Below are 17,252 nucleotides of genomic sequence, written 5' to 3'. Positions count from 1 at the left end.
GATAATTTTTAAGACACAATGTTCCAAAAGATGCCCTGACATAAACAGGCTATTAACAGTGACACTGTGAAAGAGAACCTGAGTGCATTCATATTTATGCACAGTAGGCAATCCATGCCCAGGGCTGAGCAGCTTGGCAGCAAACCCAGTGAGCGCAGCACACGCAAGCACAGGGCTGCTACGAAGGGCTAGCACGAGCCCATCCTGTGGAGAGCAAAGGTGACACGGGGCCCTATTACAGCAGGTCAGAGAGCACACATTAATGAGCTGGAAGAATGAGACACTGTAACACTGTCCATATTATATAATGGCAAAGGTCATGAGTGCATTCACATAGATGTTAGAAAGACTGGACTGACTAATAAAGTGGGCTTTCCTCTTAAATGCCTTGCATTACCCTGAGACAAACTGTGAAACTTATCCAAAAGAAACACAAACAAGCAGAGGCAATCCAAAAACAAGCAGCAGAGAAAAAAGCAGTGTTTGGAGTGTTAACCCATAAGTGGTGCCCTGTAAAGACTGAAGCATGGACTCAGACCGGCAGGGAATCTGAAACCTTTATTCAAAGAAACCAGATGGTTTTACACACTTTGTCAAGTGTGTATCTCCTTACATGGTAATTCTCACTACGTGACCTATCTATCCCATGTTGCCATGTCAGGAACACACTTTCTAAATGTCATTCTTTGGAGCGATCTTGTGCTGTTCACCGTCCGTCAGCCTCTGGCAGGCTCCTCTCCATAGGGCTCTGCCATGTGGCACCTCCTCCCCCAAGGTCAGGTGGAGAAAGCCCCTCTGTGCCACCCTGTGTTCCTTTGTGCCACCATGTGCTCCTTTGTGCCACCATGGCATTCTGTGGGTATGTGCAACAGCCTGTAACTTAATTCTACCCTATCTTTTCCCACAGTGCCCAAAGGAAATAATTCAAGAACTAGAAATAAACTTGCTTCATGAGACACAGTCTATTAGTACTTATTTTATGACTTTTACAAAAATATGTCATGTATCTCTAAAGAGAAAGAGGAAGAAAAGTAAGAATACATTTTAACAAGAAATATTGTTACATAATATATATTACAATAGCTTGGAAAAGTACATGAGAAAGAGAAAGAGCAATGTACACTTAGATTAAATTTTTATCCAAAATGCAGCATCAGATATATTGCCAAACTACTACTGAATATGGTATTCATTATAAGAGGAATAAAAAGATTATTAAAAGCTGCACAAGAACAGAAAACATACATGGAGACAGCAACAATTGATACTGTCAAGAGGTATGCAACCCTTCAAGAAACAAAATATTGCTTAAAAAAAAGTTCAAAAAAGTTTTCAGCCATCAAAAAAAGAGCCACAAAAGATAGATTCTTCAGCAGTTATTGAAGCAAAGGAAGCAAAAAACAGAGATTAAAAAATAGAGGATGGTTTTCCCCTAAATACAAAAAAAAATTTTGATGAAGTTTAACACTACCTCAACAAACTTTAGGTCAGAACAACGATTTTCTTATTATCAAAGGGGGGCAAAATGGGATAAATCAAGGTCAGGAGCCTCTGAGAGAACCACTGTAAGCCACAAAAATTATCTTGGTTATATAATTCTCAATAGTCCTGTGAAAGAAATTAGTATCAATACAAAGATGTACATAAACACATAATATGAGCAGCAACAATCATTAGCAGTATCTACTTCATGCCAGAGATGTCCATAATGAATGCAATAAAGTTTGAGAGGAGAAGATATTTGGCTTAATTGCTTCTGTATTTTTAGTTAACATAGTTCCTGATGTTAAAAAGAGCAATGGTCATAGTGTGAAAATTATCATCTCCATTAAGGTCTGCTGCCAATATAAAAGAAAAAAAGTTAAAAATAATAGCAACCACAATCACCCTTCCTCCTCTTCCATTAGAAGTATAAATGGCAGTATTGAAGAGCAGGATTGTGTCTCAGAGAAAATATACCAGTAGAATTCAGAGACCAGAAACCACCCTGCCCAAAGTAAGATGTTCTGAAAAATTCCACTCTTAAGAGCTCAATTAGCCAACTCACAACAAGGTTACGTGAATGAATTACAGCTACTCAGAACAAGAGCTGCAGAGCTGGGTCCAAGATGGTACAGAGTGTAACTCTTGCCAGTATGTAGAATAATAAATCCAGGGTTGTTAATACTGTTTTTCTTAAGAAAGATGAAAATTGGAATACAGCAACTAGAAATTGTGTTATTATAGTGGAAAATTCTATGCACCTTTTCTTTGTGTGAAATTCTGTTCCCTTTATGACAACTTATTATTTACATTCAAAGCAAAATAATTGGAACTTTATACACATGACAGTTTACGTATGCAACAAATCCTTATCATCTACAAACAGATTTGAAAATCCGCTTTTAGGCATAGGAATAGACTAATTTTTATAAAACTGCTGCATGCACCTCTAAAATCACTAAACAGAACCTTTACACTCCCGGCATTTTTCAAAACATACCTCTCCACTTCCTACAGGCTCTCTATATAATTGCAAGTGTGTAACAGTCAGAAAGCAAAAGCCACATTATTGAAAGGGAAATTGAACAACTCTTGGGATTAACTTGTTTGGCATGTGGTTTGTCTTTTTTATTTATTTTTTTTCTTACTTTATAACCAAATGTTTTGGGTCTGGGGCAACTCATAAAAAAAGCACCAAAAATACATTGAATTTGTATGTAATTCCTGTACAACATTAAAATCAAATAAATGATCTTTCAGCTTGAGAGCATTCCTTGGTTAATTTCTCAAAAAAAAAAAAAAATCATTGTTAATGCTGCCCATGGCATTTTGAAATGTAGTCACTACAGAAATCAAAACCAAAACCCACCAAAAAAAACCCCTGTTGAATGCTGAACTTATTCTGATTCTGGATTATTCTTACCACAAACAACAAGCAACCATGTGGATGGGCAAATCAATCAAGGGAATAACAGAAGTCAGACTCTGGGTTAGTACGTTTGTTATGTTCTTGCCAAAATTTTTCTTGCTGTTAAATTAAAATGTTAGCTTTCAAGCATATGACAAATCTTATTTACTGTATTTATGGTTAGTTAATTCTCAATGAGGAGCTGTTTTACTTATGTCCAAGATTTGCTCATGAAGCATCTATAGGGTATTCTAATCCAATAAAATCCTTAATCTCTTTAGTTTTGCAACAAATTTCAAATACTGAACACAGGGGCAAGAGAATATTTTCCCTTCCCTCTTTGTTCCCAAAATCAGATGGAAAGTGAGAATGACAAGAAAGTAAGTTTCCACTACACAGAAGCAGAAAATAGGCTTACAAAGATTGCCAGGTTATAGCCTAGGAAGATTAATTCCTGCACTTAAGGCATAACATAGACCAATCTAGAGAGGACTGATGTTTAATTGAATTGGTGTTATTTGCTTGGATGCAGAAGAAATAGGAAGCTGTTTTAAATAAAAGACAGCATACACATAAGCAAACTCCACCATGGAACTCTCATGAGTTTTCTTATAACAACAATCTCCCAGGCAACATGTGCAAGAAAATGAAAGTAGGAGCACATTTTTGACTTCAGACCTTGTGACAATAACTAGGGAACACTGGGGAGAAAGAAAACATGCTGAAATTCTTGTGAATCACACAACACTACAACGAATTTAACTGCAAGCTAATTTCTTCTATATTATAGACCAGAGATGACCTGTCTGGCCAGCCATGCAGAAGTGTCTTAGAAGTGGCACAAAACACAGCAATCTTCACACAAAGGAGACAGTGGCTATAGAAGCAGCAACTTCTGATCTCAGTTGCCTTAACTACTTTTCATCCCTCTGGAAATGGTCACAAGCTGGCATATCCGTGCCTGTGCAGTCCAACATGACTTTGAGTTATGGTGAAGGTATCTTGCAAAACTAAGCTAGTTTAGGAACCATCTCTCATATTTGAACACACTGATTTATCTCACGTAAAGATACTCTTTTCCAACACTAAGGGGCACTGACAAGGATAATAATTTACATAAAACAATCCCTACTCCAAGGAGAAATTTAAACAAAAATAAATACATGACTAAACTTCCTATACTAAAGTGTCATGCTCTTTGCATGTTAGTTTAGCTCTAGTTCAGCTTTAAGCACAATGCTAAGAAATATCTTATCTTTCCAGCCATTTTCCTAAGTTAATTTGTCAGCTGGAAAACGTTAATATTACACATGTAGCTTGTAGAGAATTTTACATGTTTTCAGACCCCTATAAGTATAAGCACAAATCATCAAAGGCAACATTCAATCCTATTTGTGTTTTGATAGAAGGGTTGCTATAGGCTACAATTATATAACAAAACTACTTGTCATAGCTTAAAAAGAAACTTATGCAGTAAGTTTATAAGATAGATCCTGGGGAGCATTACTCTAGTTCTATATTTTGTACAAGTTAAATAGATTTTTCCTTCTATATCGGTAGCATTGATTTTGTATGTTTTTACAATATGCTAAAATGCCAGGATCCAAACTGTACAACTATAACAACAGGATTTATTTAGGAATCAAATATCTCTAGTTTCTGTTGTTGTTGTTGTTGTTATTGTTATCTTTTAACCCTGTACCGTGTGTGGGATAAGTGCATAAGTAGGTTTAATATTTTAAATATTATTAAATATTTAATTAATTATTATAATTAATTAATATTTAAAATATTTTAGTATTTTTAACTAAACCACATACTAGCTGTTAGAACAGTACTCTTCTGTAGGAACAGACTACCACATTTTAAGAAAAAGTAATCTACTATTCTGAGCATTTAATGTTATTATTTGCTGTAGGAAATCAAGTAGAAATTTAACTTAAGAAATGTAATGCTTTAATTGAAGCGCTGGGAGGTTTCGTTGTGGGTTTTTTTTGTTGTTGTTGTTGTTGTTGTTTTGGGCTTTGTTTTTGAGAAAGTACAGCAATACAACAAAAATTAAGATGTAGTTATTCCTTTCCCTCTGGTTTCTACTACACAATGCACCACTAATCAACTATGATAATTAACCAAGCTGCATGAGAGCGTGATCAGTCACTGGAACCAGCTCCCCTAAGCAGTCATCATGGCACCAAGGCTGTTAGAGTCCAGGGAGAATTTGGACAAGGCTCGTAGTCCTCTCTTCTAGTTTTCAGAAGTCCTGTGAGGAACTGGACTCAATGACCCTCATGTTTTGGGAAGAGATGGGATGGAGTTGAGCTGCAGGCTGAGGCACACACCTGCAGAAGCACACGGCAGCACAAAGGAGCACATGGCAGCACAGAGCTGACCTGACCTTGGGAGGAGGTGTCACGCGACAGACCCTTATGGAGAGGAGCCTGCTGGAAGCTGACAGACGGGTGAACAGCGCGTGATCACCCCTAAGATTCTATCCAAGAGCTCAAAGGGAAAGATTAGGTAATAAAAAAAAAAGGGAAGGGTAGATTGCATTGATTAGAAATGCAGAACAAGGAGGCTAACAGACGAGTGAACACTGCGTGATCACCCCTAAGATTTCATCCAAGAGCTCAAAAGGAAAGATTAGGTAATAAAAAAAAAAGGAAGAGTAGATTGCATTGATTAGAAATGCAGAAAAAACTGGTGTTAGATAACCTTTGAAACAATGATAGAGAAGGACTCTGAATGGAAGGGCTGAAGGACTTCCACAGGCAGTTCAGAGGCAGTAACTTCTGTGTTGAAAGTAAGCTGATACATCAAGGTGCAACTCAAGGACAACTTAATCAGCCTCAATTATGTTATAGAGGGAGGGGGGAGATAAAATATCAACTGATCAGACTCTCACTTTCACACAGCCAAGGATTAGCCAGTAAAGTATAGGCTGCAGGTTTTATAGGGGAACACTTGGATTGTTTCCAAAGTCAGAACCTTGTGAACACTCAGACCTCATTTAAGGACTTTACACTGACAAGGATTTTGGAAATCTTTCTCTCAGAAGATATCCTACCTTCCTTAATCAGAACCAAGTATGTCAATTACAGAAAGCAAGTTCATGGCACATTACATCAGAGGAATTTAATGCTCAACTTTTCTCATCATTTATAGATCAATTTATATTTGTTCTATAAAATCAGTAGGATTTATGTGAAAACATCTAAAAATAGTAATGTACATTTGCAGACACTACTTTGTTTGGAAAAAAATTATGAAAAACCTGAAACTTCAGATTCTAAAAATTGCAATCAAATTTCTAAATTTGATTTTAAACTATGCAATCAACCAACCACTTAAAAAAGTTAGCAATAATAGATATTCAATACCAAAACTTTTATTTGTGCTCTTTGAAAGGAAGTACATTTGGGCCATTTCTGTAGCTTCTTGAAGTATGTATGTTATTCATTTTATCACCTCCAATGAACACTATGCAACACATCAAAAAATTTCGTAAGAAAATTACGGGGTTCTTATGTAGGTTAACATCAACATGAACATTTGTCTCATTCAGATGATTTACAGTGGGTAGGTTGGGCAGAGGGAATCTAATTTGTGCATGCCTTTTATTACTCTTTCCCCAAAATTATTCCATATTTTTTGAAACATTTAGAGATCTTGGGAAAGTCCAAGCAGTCTCCTGACCGCCTTTTTGCCTCCCAGTGGTCACTGCTCATCATGAAACAAACAGGCTCACCAAGAATGTTAAAGGTTTCATAGTATTCAGAGGCTGAAACATACTGAAGACCTCTGAAATAAAGTGCGCATAATGAAAATCACCAAGGTAGTGTCACTTTTACTCCTCTGTACTGGAAGATACTTGAAGAGTATTTTCAGTCTAATTCCTTGCAGCTGTAAGATTTCTGAAATACAATACATACTTTATATGTAACTTTTTTAAAAAGAAGAAATCACATTCATGTATCATTATCAATACTGTCCTGTTAAGGTGACTATTGTCTGTGTGAAGATTTCCAGCTTCTGACAAAGAGTAGCAGTAACTAAAAAAAGCTTTCCTAAAACTTCTAAGAATGAAATTAAAATAACTGGTTCTAGATTATAAGATTACACACACACGTGTGTGTGTGTGTGTGTATCCCCAGCTATTTGAGACTTCAGTGATAAAGTTGAAAACGCAACTAAAATCTAAATGCAAGTCAATTACTGTTTTGCATAGCATTCCTGCACTTAAGCAGGAAAACCATTTACCTTGTTTTAAAAGGTAAATGTAGATCACCTTCACCTCTTATAGCCCCTAAGGAGGGAAAAGTGCACATTTCTTGGACACACAGTGTAATTCACCAGATTTCACAGCTGTCTGCCCAGAAACTGCAACAATTCAGGTTTAGCAGAAAGAAGGAACACACCTCCAGTTCACACCTTTTAGGAATTCACCTATATCCAGAACCGCTTCCTGTGTGATAACTCACATTAACAATTTCAAAAACTAAGTCACATGCCAAAATATTCCATTATTCCTCACCAGAGGGTTCTGATTCAGCAAATAGTTAAGAGCAGACTTAAAGATTGCCCTAGCTATAGCGACTGTTCAAACATCAAGATCTAATCGAGCTGCAGCACTGGAAGCATCAAGCAACAGAGTAATCCTGCAAAGCAGAAAGTCTACTGATACCAAAACTAAGAGACAGCTATCAGAGTGGTTTCTAGGCTCATCAGCTGGAGAAGGTAGCTCTAAACGCGGCCGAGTGCTGTCCCAGAACCGCTGCTCCCGGCCTTGGCAGTGCGCGGCCCGGGGGTCCCTCAGCCCCACGCTGCGTGCCCGTTCTGTTCCATACCCACTTTCCCTGGCTTCCAGCCCCAACCCGCCCCTCACCGCTCTCCCCACAGCCACCACAACCTCGCTCAGCCCTCCGCCGGCCAGAGCGAGTAACCTTCACGCTCAGCCCCAGGTCTGTTACTTTAAGGCGAAATCTGCCCCCGCAAGGCAGCAAATAGCGGAAGCAGAAGGAATTAACTCGTTTCCTGTTGCTTTAATCCCTTCATTCTGGTTTTAGCAGCGCCGCCCGGGGCGTTCTGGCTGCTCGCCCACAGCGAGGAGGCGGTGAATGAGCAGCCACGGCCTGGGCGGCTCAGACAGCGGGAGGCGGAGGGGAAAGGGAAGGGAAACAGGCTGCCCGCCGCCAGCTACGGCCCCTCGCTGTCGGGGCAGGCGGGCCGGGTCTGGCGGCGCGGTGGAATCCACCGGCGCGGTGGAATCCACCGGCGCGGGGCGGAGCGGAGCGGAGCGGAGCGGGGACCTGGCCGTGGAGGGGAGAGGGGTTCGGGCTACGCACCCAGCAGCAGCCCGTCCATGTCAAAGATCACGTGAGTGACCGGGCGCAGCGCGGCCGCCGAGGAGGACGAAGCGGCCATGGCGAGGCAGGGCAGGCGGAGCGCAGCCGGAGCTGAGGCTGATGGAGCCCGTGCGGTGCGAGACTGGCCAGGCCGGGAACCTAACGGGGAGGTCGGGGTACTGCGGCGGTTTATAGCAACACCCGGGGCGGGCCGGGCTGGGCCGGGCCTGCGGGATCTTTGTTCTGTCTTGCTCTACTTTTTAAGCAAAGTCCATTGTTCTACTTTTTTAAGCAAAGTCCATTTCTCTTCTTGGGACCTCTTCTCTTGCAGAACAGCGCTTCTTGCCCAGAGAGGTTGTAGAGTCTCCTTCTCTGGAAACATTCAAGAACCGTCTGGATGCAATTCTGTGCAGTGTGCTCTGGGATGACCCTGCTTAAGCAGGGAGGCTGGCCCAGACGACCCACGGTGGTCCCTTCCAACCAGACCTATTTTGTGATTCCTAAATCCTGTTTGGTGCTGCTGGCTGGAAATACAGAACAGCTGCTTTCAAGTTGATGTGTTAGACAGTGTCTCTTCTGTTTGCCTGTGTAGAGACTTACAGGGCTACTATTACACCAGACTGTAGTTGAAACAAAAAGATGTGAATCTGTCGAAAACTGTGAGGGAAGAGTAAAGTAATGGAGAGATAAAAATCTGTGAGGAAGGAGCAGATCTATCTCTTACAGGCTGCTGAGTGCAAGAATGGTTAATTGAAAGATGGTTTGGCTGTTGTATGTTTTTGTTTTTTTTTTTTTTTTTTTTTCTGAAACATTCAAGAAGTTCTGAAGTTCAAGAAACAAGACTGTTCCTAAGTTGAAATAAAATCTTCCTGCATGGGCACATCATCGGATTTTTACTGGGCAATTGGGAGGGAAAGAGAGCACCTACCTCATCAGTTTTCCCTTTTGTATTTTTTCATGAAGGTAACTCTCCACTGGGCATCAAGATCATTGAATCACCAGTTGCAGAAGCAGACATGAAAAGAGCTGTATCAGGCTCCCAAGGTGACATACTGGCTTGAAGATGTGTACTCCTGTGCTGTTCTGTGTGAGGGCAGTGGTTAGTTGCAGATTCGCATAGGGGGGGAGTCCTGTCTCATTTGTGGGTAGGCCTGGCAGCAATTCCTTTTTCCTAACAGTGCCTTCATTTGAATTGGCAATGCTTCACCATTTCCGCAAGTTAGTGGGGGCTTTTAAAGCCTTAACTGTAGGTGTCGCATAGCTACATTTGAATTTTAATATAGGCTTTTTAAGCATCTTACCTACCCCCAAAACTTATCCCTTGCAAGTACATTCACCCTACATTTATGTGACATATGACACAGAATTCTCCTGACACCTTCTCCTATTTGGGAAATAAGACAAATAAAACATCCTTGGCCTTTACTTGTAACTTTTGAATAATAAAACTTGACTTTCAAAAAATGTTTTTTGAGTTTTGGGTTGGTTTTCTCTTTTTTACCTTGTCTCATTCTGTAATGATAATGCTGCTTAGGCCCTGTCTGTGTAGTCTAGGAGAAGGATTGTGCACAGTACCTTCAATGTCTTTCAAAAATTCCGTGTGTAGTCATGAAATGGGTTCCTGTGTAGATTTAAGAAAATGTCTCCTGAGCTTTGAGGGGTTTTTTTTGTAACCTTACAATATACGAGTGTTAAAAATGCCTACAGCTGTTTTGTTTCTGCAATAAACACTGTGCAACAAGTCAATATTCCAGTTTTGTTTCCAGCAAACATTTATAGTTTCTTTTGTAGCACACTTAGGTGGGAGCATAGCTAGAATCAATAGAGGTAAAATCATAAATACAGTAGGTCAAAAAAGGTGTTAACCTCTTAAAGGGAATTAAAAATAGTAATTTCAATAATTATAATGTTAGTGTTGTGCTGTCCTAAGAAAGAAGGTGATTCTGCTGTATGAGACAAATACTTAAAGAAAATGGGTAATGATGTTGTATGACAATGGTACCTGAGGTAGATTTATTAACTTCCTAATTAGCAGATATTCTAAAAATCTGGTTTTTAATTGTATATATGGTGACAGAGTAAAACCTTAATTTGTTACTCAACAGATGTAGATTTTTCTTGTTACCTTGATTTATTGTTCTAATTAGGAAAAAGTATTTGATCACAACTTCCATTGCTTCTAGCTCCTAAAAAGGGGCAAATATCACTACTTTTATCATATAAATGCCCAGTTCATCTGAGAAAACAAGGGTCTTGCAAAACTTTTGAATATTTAAAGTGGAAATAAGTCATAGGCAATCTATGTGAAAGTAGCCCACAGAATTAAAAGTGTAATACAGAAGCTGAACGTTTTTAGGGTTAAATGGTCTGGGTTATAAATCCTATGGTACACGTTTCAAGAGTGTCACATTGCTGACAGGCTGATGACCTCAATTTGCTTTCCTTTGCTCTGGCTCATCAGTGATAATCAGTGTGATGTTAGCTTACTTGATTCTTCAAAGCTGTGTTCAAACACAGGAAAATCTTCCCAAGAGAGAAAACTGTTGAGGTTTATTCTGCATAATTAAGTATTTTTACTAACAGAATGAAATTTAGTAAAGTCCAAGCAACATGGTGGAGCATAATTTTCTAGATACATAAGTAAGAAATTGTGCTGATCTAAGTTTTGTTTGAGCTGTCTTAAATATCTGTATCTAATGACTCACCAGTAGTATTTGGTTTTGTTGTTGGGTTTTTTTTTCTTGAAAGGGAGTGAAAATTTGATTTTGAGACTTTGATATTAAGAATTGTGGAATTGATTATTTTGTTTGCTACTATTTTTGTTACTTATTTGAAGCTGGCTTTGAGTTATGAGGATTTCAGTAACTTTAGAGTTGTGGGAAGCATATTGTAGTTGAGGCGCAGTAACTATGAACACCAGTAATTAATTATATTCCTACAAACCTGATGTATGCCTATTTAGAAGAACAAACTTGGATGTAATAACTAAGATGTAATTCTGTAACTAGACTTGAATCCTGGAAAGTCTGAAGAACACAATTTTAACTTCATGTAAATTTTTAAAATTAATGTTGCTATCTGGGCATAAACCAAACAGATATATGCTGTTGTAAGGTACATATATATCTGGATGTCCAGGTTTTTAAACACCTGTAAATTAGCTGCCTGTAGGTAGCCCTAATTAATGCCAAACAAACCTATTTTCTCTGGTTTTTTAATAATATGTTAAAATCTCTTTGGTTCTTGAATGTGACATAAAGTGAAAATACTCAGGTTCTGTGGGGTTTTTAAGTACACAACACAGTGTTTTATGTTCTAAGTCCTCTTAACCATTTTTTAACTTCTATATTTGTTTGAATTTTCTTTGCTTTGAGGCTGGAAGTTTTGTACTTCACTGAAATTTATGTGACTGAGTTCTTTCTTGGAGAGTAAAAGCTTCAGAATATGCTTAACTGTTTTCATAGGTAATACATTTGATTCAATAATTTTTTATTGAAAAAAAAAAGTTTCCTTTTTCACTATTTCATATTGTTCTTGAAGCACGGATTCACTTCCCTGTTTTTTATGCCATTCATAGGAGCATCATGCACTATGTGTTTCACACAGAAAGGACTGACTTTATTTTTTTTTTTTCCTGCAGGCACCTTGACAAAGAGGATAAACAGATTATAATCTGTTTTGGTTTGAATATTAAAAAAGAATTGAAAGACTTGAATAAATCTAGTAATTTAAAAGCTTTCATAATGATTTACATAAACAGCTGTTAAACCCACTATTAGTAACAAATTACTTGGAATTATTTAGAATTAAATGTAAATTCAGGTATCAGCTGAGATTCTCAACACTTGCTATAGTTAAGCCTATAAGCCTTCAGAAAATTAAGCCCCTCTCAGTGAAGGATATCACCAAACATGAGCTTTTCACCATAAGATTATGAATTAGATGAATTGTATTGTTTCAGTTCATGTTTTATAGGTACAAAATGGAAGATGACCATATATCTTAAAGCAATTAAATAGTACCATAGAACTCCTGATCTAGGTCATATTCTATTGATTACATAAGTTAAAAGGGTGTATATGCTCTTTTAATCAATCACATGTGTCTTCTCTCAGCCAAGCAAGCAGGGATAGGAGAGCCATCTGTTTTCTAGATTTTGATATTGACAACCAGTTACAAGTGAGATAGTTACAAAGGCAAGGAAGATGATGTGTTATGCTGCAGGAGAATGAAGATATGTGTTACTCATATGTGTTCATCTCAGTAAATTTAGATGAAGCACTGTTCATTTTTAGATGCCAATTGCTGTATTTATTGTTGGGATTGTACAACAGAACAACGTTTCTAAAGCTGGGAAAGGAAACCTTAATATCATACTTTAGGGCCATTATTGCTTTTGTTAAGGTCTCCTTTATGGATTGTGACTTAGCATGATGACATACTTTTTGGTATTCTAATAAAATATTGGCTGCACACAGGCAATCTGTTCAGGTAATTAGCAGTGTCATTGTAATGAAAATCCTGAAGTACCTAATGGATAGGTCCTGCTCAGCTTTAAACTCTGAGAAAGATTAGAACAGAAGGGATTGCATCCCCCGATATGATATGAAGTATTGTATCCTGCTTTATTTTTCCTGTGATATGGGTTTGCTGTAACATTTTTTTTGTTATGGTGTAGCTTTCATTTATTTGTCTAACTTCCCATTGTTACTGGAACCTAAAATATTTGTTATTAACTTGGTTTTATGTCTTGTCTGCATGTGAATTTAATTGGTTTTTTGTTCATTTTACTACAGTTTGATTGTAACGGATTAATCAAAAAGTTTTGTATTTCTGCTGTTGTGTGGAATGCACATTCTGTGAACCTTTCTGAGCAAGTCATCTATCACTTGGTTGCTGGCAATAAAGGTGAAACTGAATGCAGTCACCCTTCCAGTGGTCCCTTTCAGCCTTGGGTTCCTAAGCTCAAACTTTTCAAAGGCTGTAATAATTAGATCTTCAGATGGAGAAGAGAAAGGAGGAATTGTGATTCTCAGGGCCACAAGGTCTCAACTCCACTGATCTGTAATGGTGCTTCATGTTCAGGTTTTATATGCATGTTCCCTGTTTGGGATGCAACAAGCTGTGGAGTTGAATCTCCAGAGCTCAGACATTCTGCCTACTCTGTGGCTGTGTGCCCTTAAAAGTTTGTATCTATCCAGAAGAGTTGAATAGAAATAAATGAACTGGCTGACACTCAGCCCAGAATGGCTGCATGATCAGGAAGAACAGGCTGACAGCCTGGGAAGTGCAGGGAGGCAGCTGGAGGCCAGGTATCGTACAGTACTGTGACCTTTCTTTCTTTGCAGTGATTCTCAGCTTCTAGAATTATCTAGGCAGAAAAGCAATAGTACTGTACTGATACGTATGAAAAAGCAGCTCTGATCGGGAAGCAGAAATGGTGCAGAGAGGAGAAGGGGAAATGCCAAGCAGAGTTAGCCAGCTTCTTGAGTCCCCATTGCAGCAGAATTGTATTGGACATCCAGGCTGTTCCTTATTGTGGGAGTTGGGACTTCTTTGGCTCTTGGAGTTAGTGTGCCTCCCAACCCAGTCATAATGCAATTTTTTGAATTCTCTTGCCCCAGAAGCTACTGCCCTGTTCTCCTTCTCCCGTGTGCAGACACACAAATGTACTGGTAGTATACCTCAGAACATGCTCTTGTGTACAGGCAATGGCAAATAGGTTTTGTGACCACTACTATGTAAGGCATTGAATAATTTTTGGGTGAGGAAATAGTTCCATCACTAGGCTGACCACTTACTTTAGGTTCAGCTTCAGGTTTACCTATCTTAAGGAGTGAGATTCAGTGTATTGTAACAAAACAGATAAGGAAATGCTTTATTTCTCATTTTAGACTTTCAATTGAAATGTTCTTTGTAGAAGACCAGTAACAGACACTTGCGTTCAAAAAACAAGGAACACCACTTTAAATACTGATACAGTTAGATGGTTAGATATTAGGGATACCTAGAAGAATGCAATGAAGGTCAAGTATTGTCAAGCCAATCAGGCCCTGACATTTTTCCCTAAGACAGCTAGCTCCACTTAATCAGGTAATTTCAAACATTTCACCTTGATTTCTATAAGATGAATGATTGCTTGCACTGACTCTGGAGGTTTGAAAGAGTCCTATATTTCCATTTCATGTACTTACATATAGGTAAGACCACAAGAGATGTTCAAGATCTAGATGAATTATTTGCAATAGAATTGTATAGGCTTAAAATATCTGTCCAAACATTATGCTTAAAATTTTCTGAATATTTCAGTGAATTTTTTGCTCTGCTAGGACATCCTGTGTTTTTCCTCTTCTTTTTTTTTATTTTACAAATTTAATTTCTTTAATCTGTTGTTGTAAGTTATGTTTTCTGAAGCTTTTAGTATTTTGATTGTTCTTCAGCATTTTAGGTTTTCTGTATCCTTAGAGAAGTCCAGCATCTGGGTATATTTATTGTAGCTGTGAGGTTTATAAATGACAAATAGAAAGTCATTTTTTGCTATTAGACTGCCTTCTTAGTACCAGATAGATCAACACCTCTGAATTAACATAAGAGCTGAATTACTGTCTTTGCCATAGTTTGATTTTTACTACCGATTAGTCAGGTTGTTCCCCATGTTGTACCAAGCCAAAAGCTCAAAACTTTTGTTGCTGTTTGTCCCATTTAATATTTTCTTTATGGTTCTCTTCTATATGTAGTTTCACTAATCAAGAGGAGTCAGTATCATGCTTCAGTGAAAGAGATCAGGGACAGTATCTCTAGCCCATTAAGAACTTATTACCTCTTCATGCAGTTTAAAATCTTTTTGTGCATTTTTAAGTATGAAAAACTACTATCTTGCAAGCCTAATGAGGCAGATATCTGCAAGAATCTGTGCTACAGGATGAATTGTTGTATCCTTGTTTCAAATGTTGTATGTGTCATTTAGACCAGTGACTGCTACAAGCAGAACAGAATAAGTATTATATTAATGACTATGTTTGACAGCCTGGCTTCATAATCTTTTTTTCACTGACTTTTCCTTTTTATGCTAATAGTTATGCTCTCATCTGGAAAAATTAGACTAGTGCAATTTTCCAAAAGCTATTAACAAGACTTTTAATATTAAGATGGCTGTATATCCTAATGTGCCATGCCAAGACTAGGCTTTTGTTGTGGTCATGAAATGGGGCATGGTTAGGGTGTATTCTGGAGTTGCAGATCATGGAGGAAAGCCTACAGGCTTCAGAGGGCATAGAGCTTCACTCAGGATGTGTCATTTTTGTCACCAAGCATCAACTAGGTGAACTTTCTGAAGTTGGTGGAAATAAAGTACAACCTTGCCTGATTTCAGTTTTTCAGTATTTGGATGATTGTTGATTCTTGAAGGACCTGACAAAGTGTGGGGACATGAATATCCATATGCTTTTTCTGACTTCATCACATCCAGGAAATAAAATAAATTATCTTGTAGATCAAATGAAAATATTTTTCCTACCTGTTTTAAGCTCATCTTTGTTAAAAAATCATGTTCTGTTTATGACTCGCAGTAGCTTAGACCAGTATTATTTGATAGTCAGAAACTATGGTTATAGCAACTACAAAACCTACATCTTTATTCTTGCATGGCATAACCAACACGTTCTTCCAGCTAAACTCCCATATGTAAGTCTTAACAAAAGTTAATCAAAACCATTAAAAAAACCTTTAGACCAAAACCTTTAGACAGTGTCATAGAGTTCTATGTACAAAAGCTTTTGGGACTTCCTCAGACCTGTATAAAGTCCTCTGCAATCCACAGATTTCACAAGTTCATGCAATGACTTTCTATCAAGATACCTACATGACTACACAATTTTCAAAGGGAAACTTGCCAATGTTTTTTTGGAATAAGCTAAAGAATGAAGTTTAAGCATCTTTTCTCACTGAAGGATTTTAATGTTCTCTAGAATCCTATAACCCAATTTTTACATAGTCCCTAGAACAGCAAAGCTGTTATCTTTAAATTCTGGGTAAATGTCTTTCAAAAATATCCTTTGAAATTAGCTTTATTCCTTGGATTTCACTATGATAAGAGAAGTTAGCAAATACCCTTTGTTTCATCTTAGCTCTGTTGCTGCTATGTTTCGTTTGAATCTATGTAAAATACAGGTTTGTATTAGATTTATGTGGGAGCAGAAGCATTTACATGTGCACCAACATCCAGGCAGGCTAAGATAGCAGTGTATCATGTTTTGTTTTTACCAAGACATTGTACTGTACATGGTAGATGAACATGTAGTAGTGTGGTAAAGTTTGATCCTAAACTTCTAAGACTTCAGCAGAGATGTTTTGATGAGCTGAAACAAAGGGTCTGTCTTGCTGCAGCTCTACTTTACCACTAAATTCCAGTAAATTGAATCATGCATCCTTCTTCCTCCTTTTCATCCCAAACACTAATTAAAACCATAATTTCCTTTACCAGTTCAATGAATTGAACTCTTTTATACATATGAGCATTCATAAATAAATCACTAGGTACTGACTCCCAATTTGTGACAGGAAGTCCCAAGTGCCTTAAAAATGTTTCTAACATATTATAAAAGAAAAAAAATGGACTCTGTGTTCATATCCAACTGTGTTTCTGTGTGGAAAAAGAAACCCAAACCACAAAAAACACCTGTTGTCCAAAATGGAGAATATAATCCATTAAGTAACATGAATCATTGGAGAATACATTACTGGGTGACGTAGCGCTCTGTTGGTCATGCCTAAATGCAGACTCCCTGCTGGCATTTCAGTTTTCAGTCCTGCTTAAGCTTTGAAATCAGCAACTAATTGTCACTTCAGCACCCTTTAGTGATATTTAATCAAACACGGAAAAGAAACCTAAACAAACAGCCCCCCTCTATTCAGTCTTCATTCAGTACTCAAATTTGGATATGAGAGGATGTTTATTTTTACACTCATTACCTCATTGTAATTTTTTGAATACTGTTATAGTTAGAATGAATAGGTCTTTA

At 37.9% G+C, this 17,252-nt stretch overlaps 2 protein-coding genes across 6 annotated transcripts in view; one reads left to right on the top strand and one right to left on the bottom strand.

Annotated features, from left to right (window-relative positions):
* Nucleotides 1–8,364, bottom strand: part of PUDP (pseudouridine 5'-phosphatase) — a 65,949-nt gene extending 57,585 nt beyond the window's left edge. Inside the window, exon 1 of one of the 2 annotated variants that reach the window (XR_010995918.1) lies at nt 8,233–8,364. Coding sequence is in view for 1 of the 2 variants with exons in the window: in XM_068180115.1 (XP_068036216.1) it covers nt 8,233–8,311 (79 nt within the window). In the remaining variant the exon portion in view is untranslated. The remainder of the gene's footprint in view (nt 1–8,232) is intronic. The other variant, XM_068180115.1, reaches the window with a different exon arrangement.
* STS (steroid sulfatase) overlaps nt 8,143–17,252 on the top strand; it is a 110,155-nt gene continuing 101,045 nt past the window's right edge. For 2 of the 4 annotated variants that reach the window (XM_068180110.1, XM_068180109.1), the window contains exons 1-2: nt 8,143–8,263; nt 9,196–9,377. The gene's annotated coding sequence lies outside the window, so the exon portion shown is untranslated. The remainder of the gene's footprint in view (nt 8,264–9,195; nt 9,378–17,252) is intronic. The other 2 variants (XM_068180111.1, XM_068180112.1) reach the window with 1 other exon arrangement.

The sequence above is a fragment of the Anomalospiza imberbis genome, chromosome 2 (assembly GCF_031753505.1).
Source record: "Anomalospiza imberbis isolate Cuckoo-Finch-1a 21T00152 chromosome 2, ASM3175350v1, whole genome shotgun sequence".
NCBI classification, from domain to species: Eukaryota; Metazoa; Chordata; class Aves; order Passeriformes; family Viduidae; genus Anomalospiza; species Anomalospiza imberbis.
This window is presented reverse-complemented; position numbering and strand designations above follow the sequence as displayed.